At 41.9% G+C, this 23,869-nt stretch overlaps 1 protein-coding gene across 1 annotated transcript in view; it reads right to left on the bottom strand.

Moving 5' to 3' along the window:
* Positions 1-314: 314 nt before the first annotated feature.
* LOC128744042 (uncharacterized) overlaps positions 315-23,869 on the bottom strand; it is a 46,426-nt gene continuing 22,871 nt past the window's right edge. The window contains exons 5-6 of the mRNA XM_053840786.1: positions 743-2,245; positions 315-677 (exon numbers count right to left, since the gene is read on the bottom strand). Of these exons, the coding sequence (XP_053696761.1) occupies positions 315-677; positions 743-2,245 (1,866 nt within the window). The remainder of the gene's footprint in view (positions 678-742; positions 2,246-23,869) is intronic.

The raw sequence follows: 23,869 nt of genomic DNA on the forward strand, positions 1-23,869 counted from the left end.
TGATGCAGTACTGACAAGAAGAATTGGAATATTTAGTTACACGATAGCAAATTCGATATAAATTATTTATAAGAGTTAATTGGATAATTATTGAACAAATGCTGCAACATTTTATTTTGCATTTGGTAAACAGGCTCCAAATTGCTCTTTATCAATAATACCAAAAAATATTTTATTACAATTCTACCAATCCTACATCACAACTACAGACTATACTACTGATAGCTACTAATACAATTCTAATACATTGTATCGTTCTACAACACTGAACATAGGATTAACTTACCCTATACGCGCACGGTTTCCTTCCTCAATCAATCCTCGGTAGTACAGTCCAGTTCAACAGTGAGACCACAATTCCCATGCATTTTGGCTTTCAAAAATATCAGCTCATGCTGCTGAGTGGCAATAGCCAGATAGTGCTTCGGGCAGAGTAACAGCCGCGCTGGCTGCGGCAGTGAAATGGCGCTCATCTGGACGACCGGTACCGTTAGCCGGAAGCTACTCAAGCGGACAAAGCCCTCCACCGCTCCGCGGTAGCTGTAGATCTGAACGGTCTGCCGTGACTCAAGGAAAACTAGCAACGTTTCGTCCCGCAGTTCCAGTGCGGTCAGATGCGACGGACGGTTGCACGGTAGAATTTGGTACAGCTGACCGAGTTGAATGTCGTGGTATATCTGAAATTAAGTTTTCGATTATTAGTCGATTGCTTTCCGCTTTGGAATTGGTGAAAATGAGTTACTTTGACAGCATCGTGATCTCCTCGGATGATGGTATCCACTACGGTGGATACCGCTACCAGTTGCTGCTTGTAACTGCTTTCTCCAACTCGAAAACTGATTATTTCCCCATCGGGATTGTTGGGAAAATGATAATTCTCTGCAGTGAAGATACCGCCCATCGGCATTTCTCTGGAAATAGTTGTTTTTACAAGCGTGGAAGCTTCCGGAGCTGGATCATTTATTGATGCATTCCGGAACAGAACACTCGTGGACTTCCAGTTGTCAACGTTAACGAGTGTACGGTTGATTTGTTTGCTCGCTGGTTGTGCAGCTCGCACGTTAGGTTTGATGTGATCAGTGAACGTTACCGGTTCAATCACCGATGTGCGAACATGGTTACGTGTTAAATTCCTGTGCATACGATCATACATGGCTTGGGTAGCGAACAGTCCCATTTGGACGGTTTCGTTCGTGTTTCTTTTGGTTCGAACAACGTCTTCGTTGTTGTTAACATTAGACAGTAGCACTAAAAGTCGCCCATCGCTTAAAGCTAGTCCCAACTCTACTATGTTTCGAACAAACCTGTAACCTGTTGCACTTACCGGGAGATCCCATTGTTCTATCAGGTCTCCATTGACTCTGTATTCGATGACCGTATTTTCAGCTAGCACAAAGAAACTGTCATGCTTTTCCCCGAGCGAACTAATTGCCGAATAAGGTTCGTCTGTATGCCACATCAATCTAAGTTCGACACCGGTGAACAACCAAACGCTCACTCCTGTAACATTGCATTGGAAACTTCCTTCGAATGATTTAGCGAGCAAAAAGATTGCTCGATCACTGTCGACCACATTTTCCCAATGCTCAACAGCTCCCGTGTAGGACACCAGCAACGGTACAAACATCTTTCCGGTTGAATCCCATTGGTACACGTGTGTTTCACACGCACTGTTTATTGCCAAGAAGTGGTACCCGAGGTGATCGAAGAAGTGGAACGAATTTATTTCGTAGGACATACTGATCATCTGACGCTGGGTAAAGTACTTGAAGAAGTACAACCGATTTTGTGACTTTCCCACCAAATCTTGCGTTTTTTCGCAAAAGCTACGGAACTGCGTTTTATAGTACTCCAACCGCTCTTCATTCGCCTGTTTGTTGGCTTCGATTTGCTGAACCACTTCCTGTATATTCACGCCATTAATCATTCCGTTGCCTTCGACGGAACTTTCGAAACGAACCTCGTCGGCAATGAGCTTGGCTGGGATCACTTGATGCTCACGCCCAGCGGTCCACAGACTATCGTTATACCACCGGTCGAAATCTATACCCGAGATCGTGTCTCGCGTTTCGAGATTATCAACGACCAAATGTTGAAACACAACGGGCGATTCGATTACCATTTTCGGACCTATCAGGACCGGGTCGAACGGTTTGTCGTTAACGAGTGCTGGTAAGGTTAGCGATTCGCGCACCTGTATTGAGTTGAAGACGGTTGGAATTCGGATGTGTTGCGTTCCGTATGTCTGGGAAAGAAAAGAAAATTTAGGTGTTATATGGCGTACATGATAAAAGTCATATTGTAGAGAAGATGGATAGATTAGTAATGCGATGGTGGAAAACTTCAAAGAAAAGTCGCAGTTTTGTCAAATGTTTTTGAAATATGTTTTCTTGTTTGTCAACTGCTGATTTTTTAATGACAAAATTTGCATAACATTTTTTGTTATCTGAAAATGTCGGTCGTTGTGAAAAACTCGGTTTTCATGAATACCTCCTAATTCAAAAAGTCATATCTCATGAACCAAACAAAGAACGCAAACGCAAACAATTTCTTATTCTTAGCATATTTACAGATGGATTACAGATATATTTAGAGAAAAAGAAAAAGAAGCAAAAAAAGAAAAATGAGACAGAAGGAGAAAAAATGGAAATGAGCACGAAAACGAGACAGAAAACAATTAAAAACGGGTTTAAAACATGAAAAAATAGGTCTGAAAATAAGAAAAAATGGGACAGGATATGGGACAAACGCTCAGTTTTTTTTATTGTATGGATATTATCACTTCGACCAAAATTGTAAATCTACCAGCAAACACCAACTCGTATATCAATGTACGAATATTATCGTTATTGACTTTTAATAAATTCAGTATCGTAAATATAGTCTGTTAGAGTTACCTGGAAGGAGCGTCAAACATAGCTCTGGCTCTCTCAAGCTCCCACCTGGCGCCTCCACGCAGATCTAAGTCAAATGATGACGGTCGATGGCCTTACCCGGAAATGCTTCACGTACTTACTGAAGCAGCTAAGCTAGGAGGTGCGAACTAGAGCGCCTGTTCTCCAGGTGAGGGGCGGCTCACACAGCGTCTGTCTCGTAACGGGCGGCTGAATATGAAATGCTGTATCCCGCAAGCTATACCTAAGATGGCAGACCCATCAGTGGGATGTAGGTATCGCGACCCCGGTGAGGTAGTATACCGAAAACTCAATTACCACGAACAACGAACAAAGAAATTCAGGACGGAACAATCGGTATAGGACACGGCAAGGGACAAGGAAACGATTAAGGGATAACGATTGGAAACTTGGTACCTGGAATGTCCGAACTCCCCATGAACCGGCACGAGCTGGCTTGCTTGCTCGAGAGCTGCATCAACTCGGAGTGGAGATCGCTGCTATTCAGGAAGTTCGGTGGCCAAATTCCGGAGAAAGGGAGTTCCGTGCAGTAGACCCTATTGCAGGCACTTCTTTTAAGTACCACATCTACTACAGTGGCGGTAAGAAAGCTGAACATGGAGTCGGTTTCGTAGTGTTGGGAAAACAAAAGCAACGAGTTATCCGGTGGAGGCCCGTAGATGACCGTATATGCGTGTTGAGGATTAAGGGCAAATTCTTCAACTATAGCCTAATCAACTTATACGCACCGACAAATGATAAATCCGATGATGCTAAAGACGAGTTTTACGACAAGCTTGAGAGGACCTATGGAGAGTGCCCAAAACACGACGTGAAAATCATCATCGGAGATGCAAACGCGCAGATCGGGAGGGAGGAATTCTTACGTCCAGTTATTGGAAGACATAGCCTGCATCTGTCGACCAATGATAACGGTCTGAGGCTCATAAATTTTGCCGCGGCCAGAGGGATGGCCATCTGTAGCACCTACTTTCCACGTTTGAATATTCGGAAACAAACCTGGAGGCATCCAAATGGAGACTCTAGCTCTCAGATCGATCATGTCTTGATTGACGGTCGACACTTTTCGGATGTTATCGATGTACGGTCTTTTCGTGGACCAAATATCGACTCTGACCACTATCTCGTAGTGAGTAAGATTCGCGCAAGGCTGTCGAACACGGCGAAAGCTCGCACTGAAAGGACGCTGCGTTTCAACATCCAGCGGTTAACGGCAGACGGCGTTGCAGTGGAGTACGCCAGGAAGCTTCACCAGCGAATCGCAGAACAGCAGGTAGAAGAAGAAGATATAAATGGACTGTGGAGGAACATCCATGGTGCCATCCAAACAACAGCGAAAGAGGTGGTAGGCACGACGCGTGGAAGACAGCGTAACAGCTGGTTTGATGCCGAATGCCAGAGAGTGACAGACGAAAAGAACCAGGCCAGGAGTCGCATGCTCACTGCGGCAACGCGTCAAAACAGAGAGAGATACAGAGATACTAGAGCTGCGGAAAAAAGAATCCATCGTCTAAAGAAACGCGAGTACGAGGAGCACGTGCTTGCCGGCGCAGAGGAGCGATACGTCAGCAACGACACACGGAGTTTCTATAAAACGGTGAGAAGCAGGAATTTTGCCATGCCTGTGATGTGCAATGATAGTACTGGCAACCTGCTTACCGACAAAACGGCGGTAGCAGCCAGGTGGAAGGAGCACTTCCAGACACTATTGAATGGAGAGGTAAATGAGGAGATCAGCAGGGACAGGATAGAAATTGTAAGCGATGGTCAAGCTGTGGAGCCACCAACACAGGAGGAGGTTAAGAAGGCAATCAGTGAGCTGAAAAACGGTAAGGCTGCTGGGAAGGACGGTATCCCGGCTGAACTTCTAAAAGCGGGGAGCGAGCGGCTGTACGAAGCAATCCACCGGATCATTGTCAGGATCTGGGAGGAAGAACAAATGCCGGAGGAGTGGTTGGATGGCCTCATTTGCCCAATTTTCAAAAAGGGACATCGAATGGAGTGTAAAAACTATCGAGGAATTACATTGCTCAATTCTGCCTACAAGGTGCTTTCCCGTATCCTGTTCTGCAGACTGAGACCGTTAGCGGAGTCCTTCGTCGGCGAGTACCAAGCTGGTTTTCGTGAGGGTCGCTCTACGACGGATCAGATGTTTACCCTGCGCCAGTTGCTAGACAAGTTCCGGGAGTACAACTTGCAGACACACCATCTGTTTGTGGACTTTAAAGCGGTGTACGATTCAGTTAAACGAAATGAGCTGTGGCAGATAATGCTAGAACATGGTTTTCCGACGAAACTAGTTACGCTGATTCGTGCGACGCTGGATGGATCCAAATCATGCGTTAGAATAGCGGGTGAGACCTCAGCTGCTTTCGTGACGTTGGATGGACTGAAGCAAGGGGACGCACTCTCTAACCTGCTATTCAACATTGCCTTGGAAGGTGCATTACGAAGAGCAAACGTGGAAAGGAATGGAACTATCATCACGAAATCTCACATGCTTCTTGGTTTTGCGGATGACGTCGATATCATCGGAATCAACCGTAGAGCAGTAGAAGAGGCCTTTAGGCCCTTTGTCGCTGCTAGAGCGGAATGATAAAAATAAATAACTTAGCAGGAGGCATTATCGCTTCCAGAGGTAGAGCAAACAAGCTGCTTAGCTAGACGCGCCAACGATGTAATCAAATAAACATGCCAGAAAACGATCCATCTGATCGGGAGTAGGAAAATCAGAATATGAAAAGGAATCTGAAAAACCATCTCGCGCATGGATTATGTACTGATTAGACTATTTATTTAGGGCATGAAAGATTAAGCCACTCCCATGTGTCGCATTTAGAATTTCTTTCTCTTTTTATCGTTAGGACGCAATGAGCAGTGTTCAAACAATTATAGTGTTTTAGAATAAGCACCCGTTAGACTCCAGAAGGAAAATAAATGAAAATTATAGGTATTTGAAGAAAAGTCTGGTATCTAAAGGGACATAGTATATAAGTCAATTTTTCTGGGATGCTGTACATAAGTATCCATCGATTATTCAACGCGTAGCTTTAAGACGACAATTGTAACTTTTTTTAATAAAGTTAAGTTTTCCTGGGAACAGTTTCCCATACCAGTAGTGAAGTGAATCAGCACGATTAGCACGAGTGAATATCACAGCCAATTTCGGAGTACGACCTAGTCGGAAAAAGACTTTGGGCAAGCAGGCAAAACCACCGGCTAAGACCATCTCTAGCCAAACTAAATGTTGCTCGCGACAACATTTAATGGTGGCTATCCAGAGAGGATAGTAAGGAAGGCGAACTCACGGAATAAAACCAGGAAGCTTCCAACCAGACTGTTTGGTTGATTTTTTGTGTTGACTTCTGCCACTGGCGGTGGAAGTGACAATTCTTGACCCGCGCTAGGGTAAGAAAGTAAAAAAAGACCTGTCGCAAGCGTACAGGCACTAAGTCGAGGAAAATAATACTCGCAATTTCAGTCAGAAAGCTGACTGTTTTGAGTCGACTTCTACCACAAGGGTAGAAGTGACAATTGTTGGCCCACGCAAGGGCAATCAAAAGACCTGCTACAAGCAAGCAGGCAAAAGACGGGACGACTTCTACCAGTTTGGGGCAGCACCCGCTATCATTGGCGCTCAAGGAGGCCGGTGATATCTACCGACAACAGGCGTCGGTGCTATCCAAAATCTCAAGTTCAGTGAGCTGCTTGAGTCACTAGCAGGCGCTAGTGTAATCCGAAAAAACACCGGCATACAAGGAGGCCGGTGCAACCCAACCGACAGAAGGCGTCGGTGCTATCTAAAATCTCAAGTTCAGTGAGCTGCTTGAGTCACTAGCAGGCGCTAGTGCCATTGTAATCGTCGGTCAGCAAGGAGACCGGTGATATTTACCGACAGGCGTCGGTGCTATCCAAAATCTCAAGTTCAGTGAGCTGCTTGAGTCACTAGCAGGCGCTAGTGCAATCCGAAAAAACATCGGCACACAAGGAGGCCGGTGCAACCCAACCGACAGAAGGCGTCGGTGTTATCTAAAATCTCAAGTTCAGTGAGCTGCTTGAGTCACTAGCAGGCGCTAGTGCCATTGTAATCGTCGGTCAGCAAGGAGACCGGTGATATTTACCGACAGGCGTCGGTGCTATCTAAAATCTCAAGTTCAGTGAGCTGCTTGAGTCACTAGCAGGCGCTAGTGTGATCCGAAAAAACACCGGCACACAAGGAGGCCGGTGCAACCCAACCGACGGAAGGTCGGTGCTATCCAAAAGCTCAAGTCTAGTGGGCTAGCTTGAGTCACTAGTAGGCGACTAGTGTAATCCGAAACATCGGCGCTCAAATAGGCCGGTGACACTCCAACCGACAGGCGGTCGGTGATTCCAACACATCGGCACCCAGTCGGTGGCAAAAGGTCGGTGAACCGAAGCAGCAGCGTAGCAGCATCGGCAATCAGCTGGTGGCAACCGCATCGACGAACGGTCGGTGAACCCTAGAATCAACAAACACAGCAGGCACAGGCAAAGGCAAAGAAAAACATCTGGTGAGTGAAAATGCACAAAATTTTAGTAAATAATAAAAACGGCAATTGCCGTCTTTGTGAAAAACCCGATAGCATCGGCACGTTGGTAGCTTGCGACGAATGTGATCGCTGGTTCCACGTGTCATGCGCGGGATTAGATCACACTCCCGGCGAAAAGGAGCCGTGGATTTGTTTTAAATGTAAGAGACTCTACGACGAGATCTCGAGTAGGGACAAGAAGATTTCTCGATTAGAAACTCCCGACAGCTCGCATGTCGAGGCATTTAACGAAATTATTAACAAAATAAAAGAAATTAATGTCGAGAAGCATTCATCAACTGACAATTTCTTGATGAAACAGTCGATGATTGACTTGCCATATTTTGATGGGTCATATAATCTTTGGCCCAGATTTAAACAAACCTTTATCGAAACCACGAATAAAGGTAATTTTTCCGATTTGGAAAATTTGTATAGACTGCAAAAAAGTCTCAAAGGAAATGCATTGAAATTAGTCAGTGCACTCCTGTTGGATTCCGCCAACGTCGGAATAATTTTGAATAAATTAGAAGAACATTTCGGCAGTTCCGAAATGGTCTATAATGGCTTATTAAGAGAGGTACTTTCGTTAAAGGCTCCTCGATTAGAAATGCCTAAAACGGTAGTCGATTTTATATCAGGGATTGGAAACCTGGTAATAACTATGAAAAGTTTAAATAGAGAGGAATATTTAAATGACCAACGTCTGATTAAAGACTTGGCCTTTAAATTACCAACAACATTGCATCAAAAATGGTTGATGCACCTTAATGAGGAGAGACTCATGTCAACTCCTAAAAACCCCTATACGGCTCCAACATTAGAAAATTTTTATAAGTGGTTGAAACCACAAGAAACTCTTGCGAACATGTTAATCGCGGAAAGAGGCGTTAACTATGAAAGAACAAGACCAGACCGGGTGAATTTCCTCGGTAATAAACAGTCCAGATGCTTTGCTTGCAAGGGCGATCATCGTTTATCTGATTGCTTAAATTTTAAAAGGATGCCACTTGACAAAAGAAGGCAATTCACAAGGGAAAGGAAAATTTGTTTCTCTTGTTGTAATTACAGCAACCATAGAATGCAGGATTGCAAGATTGGTAAAACATGTGGTGTTGACGGTTGCACATTGAAGCACCATCCATTGCTGCACGCGCCCTTTAATACAAGAAACAACAATTCAGACACGTCAAGAAGACAACCTGAAAATGTAAATTGTCTTGTGCAAAATAACAAGACTATCTACTATCAAGTAGTGCCGATTACAATAATCGGCGAAGACTGCGAATATAAAACATTCGCTTTCTTTGATACAGGTTCGTCTGTAAGTTTGATCAAAGAACAAGTTGCAAATGATGTTAAAGCAACAGGTTCATGTGTTCCGCTAACGCTTGCCTGGACCAATGGAGAAGTCCAGGAAGAACGGAATAGTCAGGTAATACAAATTAAGGTCCAAGCCGATAATGGACAAATCTTTACCATTAAAAACATGAGAACAGTTGATGAACTGAATTTACCTGTTCAATCAATAGATATGAAACAATTGAAATCACGATATCCTTACCTTCGTGATGTAAATATGCGATCATATGAGCAAGCGGTACCCACCATACTATTGGGGCTACCTCATGCTTATTTATTTAAGGCAATAGCAGAACGCTCGAGGGGAAATAATGAGCCCATTGCCAAACAAACAAAATTGGGATGGACTATTTTTGGTGGTAGCGAAGTTAATACTAACACCAAAAACTTGTTCTCCATAGATGAAGTTATTGAAGAAGAGAAGTCAATTAGAGAAATGATGTCGAATTACTTCTCAACAGAAGCCTTTGGGGTAAAAGTCCCACAAAGCAACCTGATTCCGAAAGCGGATGAGCAAGCCATTAAAATAATGGAAAACACCTTAACAAAAACTAACCAGGGCTATGAGATTGGCCTGTTATGGAAAAATGAAGACGTGAAATTTCCAAACAGCTTTAAAACTGCGTTGGGACGTCTTCTAATACAAGAAAGAAAGATGGATAAGGATCCAACACTAAGAGATTGGTATAATGCCAAGATAAAAGAATATGTCGAAAAGGGATATATGCGTAAATTAACAGTTGAAGAGTATATGAAAAGTACTCCAAAAACATTTTATCTCCCTCACTTCGTGACTATAAACAAAAATAAGCAGCCGCCGAAACCAAGACTAGTATTCGACGCAGCTGCAAAAATGGAGGGCGTTTCCCTCAATTCTCAATTGCTATCAGGACCAGATATGACTGAATCAGCCTTAGGAATCAAGATACGCTTTAGAGAAGCACCATTCGCGATTTCAGGCGACATTCAGGAGATGTTCCATCGAGTTGGAATAATAAAAGAAGATCGGCAAGCCCAACGAATCCTCTTTAGGGAAAGTTCCAAGGTTCGTTTGGACGTTTACGAGATGCAAGTAATGACGTTTGGTGCGACATGCTCGCCAGCTTGCGCGCAATTCGTAAAGAACACAAACGCGAAAAACTTCTTAAGCGAAAGTCCTGATGCAGTAGAAGCAATTATCAGAAATCATTATGTAGATGATTATCTAGATAGCTTCCATGACATAACTAATGCGACAAGAATAGTTTCAGATGTAATTCGCATACATGATGGGGCAAGCTTTAAAATAAGAGGCTTTGTTTCAAATTCTAAAGAACTACTCAGCAAATTGCCGGCTGATAGAATATCGCCAATAAAAGAAGTCTCTCTTGATGAAGAGCAAAACTTCGAGAAAATATTGGGCATGTATTGGAATACACAATTCGATACATTTAAATACAAATTAAAAATACCTGAAGCAGTCACATTAGAACCAACGAAAAGAGAAGTTTTGTCTTTCATTATGAGTGTGTATGACCCATTAGGACTCATATCTCACATAACGATAGAGTCAAAATTAATAATGCAAGATTTGTGGCGCACTGGTATTGAATGGGATGATAAAATTCCCGACAATTTGAATAAAACTTGGCAAAACTGGATAAAAAAGCTATCGGTACTTGAGAACTTGAGTATTCCAAGATGTTACTCTCTTCAACAAAAGGAATCTAGAAGAGAACTTCATATATTTTGCGACGCATCATTAAAGGCATACGCAACTGTAATATATATGAGAACTATGTCACATTTGCAAACTGATGTCACTATAGTCGCCGCCAAAGCTAGAGTCGCGCCTACGAAAATTATATCGGTGCCGCGACTAGAGCTGCAGGCAGCAGTTTTGGGAACTCGTTTATTAAACACAGTACAAAGCGAGTTAAGATTAACTATCCACAAAACAATCTTTTGGACTGATTCGAAAACAGTCTTGAGCTGGATAAAATCAGATGTTAGAAAATATAAGCAGTTTGTGCAATATCGAGTAAGTGAGATTCTCGATAGTACAATGGAATCTCAATGGAGATATATAGATTCCGCATCAAACCCTGCTGACGAAGGAACAAAGGTAATTTCATCAGAGTCTAAATTTATAGAAGGCCCATCCTTTTTAAAACTAAAGGAATCCGAATGGCCAACGAAATTCAATGATATATCAATTAAGGAGTCGAGTCATGAAGAATTACGACCCATGTATACGCTAAAGGAAATCGATAAGCCACAGTTCGATATTTTATGTATTACTTGGTGCTCTGATTGGAATCGGTTGAAAAGAGCACTCTGCATAATTAAAAAGTTCGCACAATTTATTAAAAGTAAAAGGCGAAACTTACCCTTTAATAGCATAATAACCGCTTCTGATATGCAGCAAGCTGAAGAGTTTTTGATTCGAACCGCTCAATGGAATGCGTTTCCTGATGAGATGGTGGAATTGCAAACTACTGGAACGGTTGATAAAAGCAGTAGGATTCGAACTCTCACGCCGTTTGTGGCTGACAACGGTATAATGAGGTCAGAAACACGTTACAAAAATACGAAATTTGTTCCTTATGCGGCTCGATATCCCTACATTTTACCAGATAAACATCATGTATCTGAGTTAATACTGAAACACCAACATGAGCGTTTCAAGCATAAGAAAATGAAGGCTGCTATAGCAGCAGTCCAACAGAAATATCATATCATTCACATTGACGCCGGTATGAGAAAAATTAAAAATCGTTGCCAGCGTTGTAAGAATGAATCTGCGAGAGCAAAGGCGCCTAAAATGGCACCATTGCCCGAGTGTAGATTACAACCATTCGTAAAGCCGTTTACACATACGGGAGTGGATTATTTTGGTCCATATAACGTATCGGTTAATAGACGGTCGGAGAAAAGATGGGGAGCTCTATTTACATGTATGACAACTAGAGCTGTTTATATAGAAGTAGCACAGAACTTAAGTGCAGATGCATTTTTATTGTGCCTCACTACAGTTCAAGCTAGACGAGGTAGAATTAAGCACCTTTATAGTGATAACGGAACTAATTTTGTTGGAGCAGATAATGAGCTGAAAAAACTTCAACGTCGATTGTCTACTGAAGGAATTGAATGGCATTTTAATACTCCAGCATCTCCACACCACGGTGGATGCTGGGAGAGGCAGGTGTACGAAATAAAGACTTTAATGCCCAGTGAAACAATGCCTGAGCACGTCTTTAGACACCTTTTGGCAGAAATTGAATTTATAATAAATTGTAGGCCACTAACAGCCATTTCACTTGACGCCACTGATGATGAACCACTCACTCCAAACCACTTTTTATTTGGATGCGCCGGGGAATCAGAACCTTCCCTGAATGACACCTCCAAAGCGGAAGCGTCAAGACAACAGTGGAAGCGCGTTCAACTACTAGCAAAAAATTATTGGGATCGTTGGTTACATGAGTATCTTCCTTCAATCGCAAGGAGATCCAAATGGACAGAAGAGATTCGCAATATACGTGTTGGTGACATCGTAATGATAGCCGATGATCATCATAAAGCAAAGTGGCAAAAGGGAATGGTAATAGAAGTACATCCGGGCAAAGACCAAAAGGTTCGCTCGGCCACAATCAGAACGACGACAGGAATATTAAAAAGACCCGTTGTTAAGTTAGCCGTACTAGATGTAAGCCCTCCGAGTGAAGAGGGAGGTACCGCAAAAGGAGAAGAAAATTTGGGCGTTGAACTCAAACAAACAATAAAGCAAAATTTTGAAGAGCAAAGTTCTAGGAAGCCGCATGCTGTAAAGTCAAGTGCAGGCAATAAACATAACTTTGTTGGTGTAGTAAGAAGAACGCCAACCGAAATATTTAAACCATACGAATATGGGAAAAGAAGGTGCACTGACCTTGACGTAGTGAAACGAATTGCAGCTCAAATTTCAAAACCCGAACCAAAGCGTAAGAGAAAAGCTATAATTAGACCCTGGACGTGGGGTAATTTACTTATGCTTATTTACATTATATGCGCGGCATTTGGATCCGTGTTTTCCTATGAAGGTTCTGGGCTAATCGCTTATGACTGCGGCAATCCTGAAGTTAACTTAACGAGTTATTCATTATTAGATGTAGCATCTTGTATTCCACCTTCCAACAATTTAACGACGGAAGAAGTGCAAATACAGGTCTTGCAACGTAATGTCAAAAGCGAAATACATGTATTCCAATGCAAGGTGATAATGAAGCGCCGAATTAAGCATTGTGGTATGCATTCGCATACATCTGAATTCGAGAGGGGTTATGCTTACATGGTGAAAGAGTTTACCGCAGAAGAATGTAGACTTTCACATCAACTTAATAGAGTGACACTTACAGACACTCATACGATTCGCGAACTAAAACGAAACTCTACAGTTAGAGGTGAGAAACTCATTGTGGGTTCCGTTTCTGGAAGTAGTTGTGTAGGCGGGAGACATTGGACACCCGAATATACGTGGGAGAATGCTTTGGTTTTTTACGAGTATGAGATAACGTTACGAGATTATGTAGCAACAGTTGACTTCGAAAGCGATACTGTATATTTGAGAAACGGTATAAATTGCTTTTATTCCCAAGGACGATGTTTAGATTCAGAAGACGGATACATCACCTGGGACGTAAGCCTTAATAAAAAATGCGAAGAAACTGAGTTCGAAGTTATTTACGAGGGTACAGTAAACAAAACTAAAAACGAAAATAAACACGAAGGTCGTAAAGCGATAAATGTTATCTACAGCACAATCTCCAAGTCGAATTTGTTTTCTATTCGTGCTAGGAAGCAAACGAAAATTTGTGGTAATGTTGGTTTTACAACTGATCACCCACGAATATTAATAGTAGAAGTAGTTGGCTTCAACTCTCCCTTTATTAGACGATCTACATCAGGTAGAAATTTTGACTTGTTTACATACTTCAACTCAAAAATAACAATCGTCGAAAATTATATTGGTCAGAGCATGACTGAACTTTACAATACAGTTATGACTGAAATATGTAAAGTCGATAAAACGCTAATGGAAACAAGATTAACATTAGCACGATTAAATCCTACGGAATTTGTTTCTAGTATAATTAAGCGGTCCGGATATACGGCCGTTGTAGCAGGTGAAGTTTTACACATTTTGGAGTGTAAACCAGTTTACGTAATGCCCAGGTCAGAAGAAAACTGCTATCAAGAGATACCAGTAAATTATAATAACAAATCAATGTTTATATCACCTGTGACCAGAATTCTGCAAATTAGAGGGACGCAAATTGATTGCACACCTTTACTCCCTGCCAAATTTCGAATCGGTGGTAGATGGTATACCACAGATAGTCGTATACGAGAGACTACCGCTCCGTTACAGCTTGCAACGGATATTCTTACTACATGGTCCTACACGCCGCTACCAAATCTTATGCAAAGTGGAGTATATGATGCGGACAGTGTTGAAAAAATGAGGAATATGATATATGAACAGGGAGACAGACGTATAGCGTCTAACGTATTACACAAAATCCTAGTTGGTCAGCGACCCGATGTTCAAGGATTTCGTTTCGATGCGCTTGTTTCAAGTAGGATAGTTGAAAACGTCATCGAAAAATATTGGAGTAAGTTGATGTCCTGGTCAACTTGGCTGGGGAATATAACTTCTACATTTATTGGAATATACATGATTGGTAGGATAATTAAATTTGTAATTGATACTTTTATGCACGGACGTATATTATATGATATATACGGTCTCGGTTGGCAACTTATAGCATCATTTTGGGATTCACTAACGAGCTTCTTGTCCCACCGAGATTCAATGAGAAGAATGGCCCAAAAGAATGAAACAAATGAAATAAGTCTACATATTGAAAGTGCACCAAGGGAGGCCGATCTGCCGGCTGCACCCGAAGCATATTTATATCCAAAAATACAACAAATTAATTAGTAAATCTAGGATGATTTACGGGCCCCGGAATGTCGCTGCTAGAGCGGAATGATAAAAATAAATAACTTAGCAGGAGGCATTATCGCTTCCAGAGGTAGAGCAAACAAGCTGCTTAGCTAGACGCGCCAACGATGTAATCAAATAAACATGCCAGAAAACGATCCATCTGATCGGGAGTAGGAAAATCAGAATATGAAAAGGAATCTGAAAAACCATCTCGCGCATGGATTATGTACTGATTAGACTATTTATTTAGGGCATGAAAGATTAAGCCACTCCCATGTGTCGCATTTAGAATTTCTTTCTCTTTTTATCGTTAGGACGCAATGAGCAGTGTTCAAACAATTATAGTGTTTTAGAATAAGCACCCGTTAGACTCCAGAAGGAAAATAAATGAAAATTATAGGTATTTGAAGAAAAGTCTGGTATCTAAAGGGACATAGTATATAAGTCAATTTTTCTGGGATGCTGTACATAAGTATCCATCGATTATTCAACGCGTAGCTTTAAGACGACAATTGTAACTTTTTTTAATAAAGTTAAGTTTTCCTGGGAACAGTTTCCCATACCAGTAGTGAAGTGAATCAGCACGATTAGCACGAGTGAATATCACAGCCAATTTCGGAGTACGACCTAGTCGGAAAAAGACTTTGGGCAAGCAGGCAAAACCACCGGCTAAGACCATCTCTAGCCAAACTAAATGTTGCTCGCGACAACACCCTTTAAAAGGGAAGCTGCGAGATTGGGACTTACCATTAATACCGCCAAAACGAAGTACATGGTTGCTGGTAGGGAACGTGGAAGCTCAAGTGGTGTTGGTGCCGAGGTGGAGTTAGATGGGGAACGATATGAAGTAGTGGAGGAATTTATATACCTTGGTACACTCGTGACATGTGACAACGATGTAAGCCGCGAAGTGAAACGACGACTTGCAGCCGCGAATCGGGCTTTCTACGGATTACGTAGCCAGCTGAAGTCCCGTAGTTTGCAAATTCGCACAAAACTGGCGCTCTACAGAACACTAATCCTCCCGGTGGCCCTTTACGGACACGAATCATGGACGCTAAAGGAAGCTGATCGGCGAGTGCTTGGGGTTTTTGAGTGTAAAATTCTGCGATCTATACTTGGTGGCAAAATGGAAAATGGAGTGTGGCGCAGACGCATGAATCAAGAGCTGTACCAAGTATACAAATATGCTGATATAGTGACGGTAGTGCAATGTGGCAGGCTGCGGTGGGCTGGACACGTGGTCAGAATGCCCGATGAAAGAGTAGCCAAAACTATTTTCAGCAGAGAACCAGGAAGAGGCCGTAGACTCCGAGGCAGACCCCGCACCCGGTGGGTGTGTGCTGTCGAAGACGATGCACGTTCAGCTGGTGTTCGTGGGGATTGGAGAACGGCAGCCCAGGACCGACGGTACTGGAGGACTATAATTCGTTCGGCGCAGGATCGGTAACGGACCGTTGCCACTAAAGTAAAGTAAAGTAAGTAAATATAGTCTAATAAAACGCACATAAGTTTATATTCTATTTCGTATTTGACGATAGCAAGTGATTGACCTACGACTTTCAGTACAGAATTGTATAGCATAATAAAACTAACCGCTTTAGGTCGGATCTTATCGCATACAAAGACTTATAAAGTTGAATTGTTAACGTATATGGCCTCCAAATTAGTACGCATATGCTAGTTTTGTGCATCAGATACGATTTTCCAGGGTATATATAGGTACATATAACTCATTTATTGCTCTGATGTGCACATGAAAAAGTTTACTGGGTAGTTCAGTATGAGCCCAAATTAATCCAAATTCTAGTCTCATTCGATATCCTACGTTAAATCAGATGGCACTTTATAGAAGAAGTTTATGGCACTTTTCATCGCCGCTTCCCAAATACCACCCTAATGGGAACTGGACCGCGAAATGAATTTCTATTGTATTCAAAGGGTACTGAAGAAACGCTCAAAATGCTGCCTTCTGACATTAAAACTGTGTATTTTTAAAGTAGGACTACTTCTTTGATTTCTATATTGAGGTGCACTTCAGAAAAACGAAAAGGGAACATGTAACGAAAAGAGGTTATAGTTTGCACGCTTATAACTAAATCATCCCTCAATAGATTCTATAGATATTAGTATCAATCGATTGGAAATTTTTTCGAAGAATCCATTACAATACAGTAGATTATATGTTTCCCTTGCAAACTTTTAAATAATTGAAAAATGTAAGCAATCTATACCTATAAAGAAGGATTTTTGTCTGTCTGTCCGTATGTTCCTTATAGAATTGAAAACTACTGAACCAATCGGCATGAAAATATGCATGTAGAGGTTTTTTGGGGCTAGGAAAGGTTTTAGTGATGGTTAGAAACCCCTCCCCCCACTAAGAGGGGGGGGCTCCCATACAAATGAAACACAAATTTCTGCATAACTCGACAACTAATCAAGCAAATAGAACAAAATTTGGCATGTGGGTGTTTTCGGTGACAAGAATTTATTCTATGGTAAATTGAGACCCCTCCCCTCTTTATAAGGGGAATTATAACTCCTCTCCTCTTTAAAAGGGGGGGCCTCCATACAAATTTCCTCATAACTCGAGAACTAATCAAGCAAATGGAACCAAATTTGGCATGTGAAGGTTTTCGAGGGCAAGAATATTTTCTATAGTAAATTAGGACCCCTCCCCACTTTAAGAGGGGGGGCTCCTGTACCAAAGAAACACAATTTTCCTCATAACTCGAGAAGTAATTAAGCAAATGGAACCAAATTTGGCATGTGGGTGTTTTTGGAGACATACATTTTTTCTATGATGAATTGGGACCCCTCCCCGTTTTAGGAGGGGGGGATCCTATACACATGAAATACAAATTTTCTCATAACTGAAGAACTAATCAAGCAAATGGAACAAAATTTGGCATGTGAAAGTTTTCGAGGGCAAGAATATTTTCTATGGTGAATAAGGACCCCCCCCCCACTTTAAGAGAGGGGCTCCTATACAAACTAAATACAAATTTCCTCATAACTCGAGAACTAATCAAGCAAATGGAACAAAATTTGGCACGTGGGTGTTTTTGGAGACAAAATTTTTTTCTGTGATGAATTGGCACCCCTCCCCACTTTAGGAAGGGGGGCTCCTATACAAATGAAATGCAAATTGAAATGGAAATGGAACCAAATTTGGCATGTGAAAGTTTTCTAGGGCATGAATATTTTTTATGGTGAATTAGAACCCCTCCCCACTTTAAGAGGGGGGGCTCCTATACAAACGAAATACAAAATTCCTCAAAACTCGAGAACTAATCAAGCAAATGGAACCAAATTTGGCACGTGGGTGTTTTTGGAGACAAAAATTTTTTCTATGATGAATTAGGACCCCTACCCACTTTAGGAGGGGGGGCTCCTATACAAATGAAATTCAAATTTCCTCATAACTCGAGAACTAATCAAGCAAATAGACCCAAATTTGGTATGTGGAGGTTTCTGGAGGCAAAAATATTTTCTATGGTGAATTAGGACCCCTCCCAACTTTAAGAGGGGGTGCTTCTACACAAATGAAATACAAATTTCCTCATAATTCAAGAACTAATCAAGCAAATGGAACCATATTTGCCATGTGGGTGTTTTTGGAGGTAACCATTTTTTCTATGATGAATTAGGACCCCTTACCTTTTTAAGAGGGGGGGGGGGCTCTCATACAAACGAAATACAAATTTCCTCATAACTCTAGAACTAATCGAGCAAATGGAACCAAATTTATCATGTGGGTGTTTTTGTAGGCAAGAATATTTGCTATGGCATATTTTCTATGGATTTCCCCACTTTAAGAGGGGGGGGAGGGCTCCTATACAAATAAAAAACAAATTTCCCCATAACTCGAGAACTAATCAAGCAAATGGAACCAAATTTGACATGTAAGTGATTTTTGAAGGCATTTTTTTCTATGGTGAATTGAGACCCCTCTCTTCTTTAGAAAGCGAGTTATGGCCCATCTCCCCTTTAAGAGGGTGGGCTTCCATACAAATGAAATGCACATTTCCTCTTATCTCGAGAACTAATCAATCAAATGGAACCAAATTTGGCATGTGGGAGTTTTAGATGGCAGAAATTTTTTCTATGGTGAATTACGACCCCTTCCCCTTTTAAGAGGGGAGCTCCCATACAAATGAAATTCAAATTTCCTTATAACTTGAGAACTAATCAAGCAAATGGAACCAAATTTGGCATGTGGGAGATTTTGGAGTCTTGAATTTATTTTACGATAGTTAGAGACCTCTCACCCCTGTGGTAGGGAGATATGGACTCTCATACAAATAAAACAGAAATTTTTACGAAACTCAAAAACTAATCGAACTCGAGAAATTCGAGACTCGTCCATAAAACATTAGTCAATACAAGACCACAAAAACTATCTATAGTAACACTAGATCATTCAGGACGAGACGGTCGCGAGTGTTGCCGGCGAACCGCCGTCGGAAGCGCCGCCCACTGGGGGGCTTGCAAATCTCGAGATTGTGACAAAGATCATCCGAGATTCATGATTTATGTACAACACAGGTTAATTTGTGGCAATACGAAGTTTGTCGGGTCAGCTAGTTGTCTAACTAAAAATCCACACTCTGTGATTGGTCGGAATAAGTAGTGCTGATTTGCCGTAGCGATTATGATGTTTCCATACTACAAGCAGTAAGGTTGTATACAACCGTACTTAAATTTACCCTAATTTCAGTTTCTACACTTGCATTTAATGGCTCTCGTTACATTTTTCCTTTATTTTTATAAAAAAGTGACAGGTCGCAGATACTTTACGGCGTTCAGACTTATACTAATTTGATATATATCAAGCTTAGTCGAATTGAACGTTCATTTGTAGTCCTACGTCCCTCGTTCGTGCCCGTAGGCACAGACCTTCACATTTTTTTTATCTGCCGACAGCTCCAACCAGGTTGGTACCTGGTGGCGTTTGACACACGTTTCTGTAATAAGCGATGCCTGATGATGATACTTTTGAGGTCGCTCGTTTGGTTCCGAAAGGAACTGATTCATCGAAACTAACGTTTGTGTCATTCAAAATTCGATTGGACCCACATCTCAAGCAACTTGCACTAACGGCTTCTTCCTGGCCAACGGGCTTATTATTCCGGGAATTTGTTGACATGCCAAAAAACAGATATGTTGGATCGACGCTAGAGATAAATTCACCCGAAGCTGTTTAACTGACGATCGGAGTGCTCGCACTTCTAATAATATGTTGACTTCGTTCATACACTCGAGTGATTTTGCAACTGCTGCTATGTTGGAACCGGGACACCCTTTAACAGGCATTATGAAAGCTTCTGATACCTTCGACGTAGTCGTGCCTGCTGCTGATGATAGGAGACACTACCCCGCTCGTCATTCTACTCACTCTGCTGTAAGACGGCTCACTTCACAACTGAGAGTTCACACCACAGTTCACCACCGAGACGCGCTACACCATGCATCATGGAAGTCCCTCACCCCCCGACCCAGTCGTGCCTTCCGTTGCCAATGTTCTTGTTAGTCGTCTCGGTCCTGGGCTCGGTTTTAGGGTAGGGGTCTTCCAACCCGTGATATCTGGCAAGTACCGCAATGCTTATGAACTTCCATCGCTTCCTGACTGCTTATCGGATTTTGGCATTCTTCACACCGATCGATGTAACCGCCTTGCTGCTGGTCTTCTCGCTGGATCATCTCTGCCGGGACGCAACGTATACAGTATTTCGGAAGCCCTTCATTCGCTCATTCGGGAGTCGAGCCTCCCGCAGCCAGCGTTCATCACAGTCGTCCCGGTCCTGCGGTTGGAACTGAAGGAGGGGTCTTCCTGCCCGCAGACTCAGGCAAGTACTTATCATCCGGTGACGGTATTTTGCATGAAGTATCTCGAAATTCCAGCGGCTTCACACCTCTGCCATCTCCCACATCTACACACACGTGTAGCACTGTGAGAAAGGGCTTGTTGGTGTTTTATCAAAATGTACGGGGATTACGGACCAAAATAGATGACTTCTTTATTGTTGTGGCTGAATCAAACTTCGACATCATCGTTCTTACCGAAACGTGACTCGACGAGAAAATCTACTCAGCGCAGTTGTTCGGCGATTCATTTACGGTATTTCGCTGTGATCGGAGTTCACACGATAGCAACAAATCACGCGGCGGTCTCAACGAGGTTAAGTGCTTCCAGCGATCCTTCCCCCATATGCAATACACTTCAACAAATATGGATAAGAGTTAAGCTACCAGGTCACACAATGAGCGTAGGAGTGCTCTACCTTCCACCAGATCGCAAAGGCGATCTGAACAGCATTAAGGATCATATCAGTTCCATCGAGGCGGTTTACTCAGACCTCAGCCTTTCGGACTTCACGCTATTATTCGGCGATTATAATTAATTCGATCTTGTTTTGACAGCTTTTCGGACATTTCGGTAGCTTGCGCTGCTCTCTTAGACGGTTTCTATCTGCATGGTCTAACGCAGATAAATACGGCGGTCAACAGAAACTCACGTCTACTTGATCTTGTTTTGATCAACGAATCTGCAACTTCGTTTTGCTCAGTCCATGAAGCTGTTGGCCCAAAAGTTACACTTGACGCTGATCATCCCGCTGTTGAAGTGGTAGTGGACCTGCCAGTCTCCTTTGAATTCGAAGATGTTGTTGACGCTAGTGACTTGGACTTTCGAAGAGCAAGTTTTTCTGCCTTAGCCGAAGCAATCAGTCGGGTCGATTGGAGTTGTCTCGACCGTTTTGCGAATGTTCACAATGCTGTTAGTCACTTCACCCAAACCATGAAACACCGGATCTCCGATTGTGTTCCCACTCGTAGACCACCTCGTGAACCAGCGTGGGGCGATTCCCATTTGCGACTTGCGCAGAAATCCTAGATCATTCTGGTCATTCGTGAATTCCAAGAACAACGAGATAGGACTGCCTAGACACTTGTATTTCGGTACCTTCTGTGCGAACAATGCCGCGGAAAAATGCGAACTCTTTGCCACTCACTTCAAGAATTCCTTTAACACTTTTGTTGCTTCGGAAATGCAGACAGACTGCCTTTGCAATCAGAGATACTCCATGTGATGCGATCAACCTGAATATATTCCATATAAACGGTCAACTCGTTGAAACCGCGATCAAAAAGCTCAAATATTCGCTCACTGCTGGATCAGACGGAATTCCTTCTTGTGTTCTGAAGAAATGTGCTGCAGCTATTGTTCGCCCACTGGCGATGTTACTCGAAACTTCTCTCCGGCAGAATGTATTTCCAGAATGGAAAAAATCCATCATGTTTCCCGTGCACAAAAAAGGAGATAAGAGGAACGTGGAAAACTATCGGGGTATCACATCACTTTGTGCCTGCTCGAAGGTGTTGGAAATCATAGTCCACGACGCACTTTTTATGTGCAGTTCGCAGTACTTATCCGTTGACCAGCATGGATTTTTCCCTAGAAGATCAGTTGCCACTAATCTAACTCAGTTTGTTTCGTTTTGCTTAAACATCATGGAGGAAAATGCGCAAGTAGATGTTATATATATACAGATTTAAAAGCTGTTCGATCGTGTTGATCACGCGGTATTGTTGAATCGGATGGAGAAACTTGGAATTTCTGTCGCTTTCATCAGATGGATGAGGTCTTACCTCACTGACCGTAGTTTATGCGTCAAAATTGGTCCGGTAGAATCGGAACTGTTTTGTAATCTACCAGGGGTGCCACAAGCAAGCAAGTTGGGCCCTTTGCTTTTCACACTATTCATCAACGAGCTCTCTATACTGCTGCCTGCTGGATGTCGTTTGCTTTACGCGGACGATGTTAAGATATACCTGCCAATAAAAACCACACTTGACTGTTTGAGTTTGCAGCAGCTGGTTGACCTATTTGAGGCGTGGTGTACGAATAACTTGGAAAAAACAGTGTCTTTATGCAGCAAAACTATCAGCTTTTGTATCAGTCTGTTGGTAGTCGACTAAATCAAGGTCAAAATTGGGGTTTTTTTATAATCAAAGTTCTACAGTTCCTAAACAAGCAAACATAGAAGTATATGTACTATGTTCAGCAAATTTGTGTATTTCTACTATATGTAAAACTCTGTAATACTTTAAAAAAGTCATACAACAATTACAAAAAGAGCTAAAATAGAAACACTGATTTTACAAATTCATGTACAATAAATAAGATTTTTCCATCTTCGCTGAAGAGATAGAAGGTTACTGTCTTCAGCAAAATTTCTTGTATTAACATGCTCTTAAACTTTGCAGAACACATCAATAACACATTTGAAACTGAAGAAAAATAATTAAGGGATTAAGCAAAATTTAAATTCTACCATACGACAGAGCTTTTAATTTCAAGAAACTCTTCCAAAGTTTCGATAAACCTAAAACCAAGTTTTCCCAGTCATAACTGTAGTGCGCACGTTTTTTGGTTTGGAGCAGCTACTGGGCGCGCGAGTAACCGTGTTACAAATGTTGGCACGAGTGTTTGAGGGTCTTTTGATTGCCAATTCTTCTGAAATTTTGGAGACATATTTAAACTAGATAAATTATCTTAGATGAAATCGTTATCAATTATAGTAAATTTTAATGTGTTGAATACGATTGCTCATAACCTTCAAATTAAACGTCCAATCAAAAAACAAGTCAATAGTGATCTATTAGACTATTATATTACCTTTCCAATGAGACTAATAGCGCATAAATCGGTTAGGCCATCTCTGGAAAACAGGCGATAATTATTACCCGGTCAAAACAGGTTTTTTAAGGATAACTTTTAGTCATTGTTTGTTTCCAATAAAACTTCCTGAAAAATTTAGTGTTAATAAGAGCTTTTATCGCTTTTATTATTTGGTACTAAGATCGTTGAAATCGGTTGTGAGGTTCCGGAAAAAATCGTGTCACGTAATTTTCACATTTTTACTTATAACTTTTAAACGAAACGTCTAACCACGAAACAACTCAATAGTGATGTACTAGGTAATAATAGGCCGTATGAATAAAAGATATAGAGCAAATGCTCCCATACGATTTAAACGGGTAAAGCAAAGTAAACTGTTTTATGCATACGG

Source organism: Sabethes cyaneus, chromosome 3 (assembly GCF_943734655.1).
Source record: "Sabethes cyaneus chromosome 3, idSabCyanKW18_F2, whole genome shotgun sequence".
Taxonomy (NCBI): Eukaryota; Metazoa; Arthropoda; class Insecta; order Diptera; family Culicidae; genus Sabethes; species Sabethes cyaneus.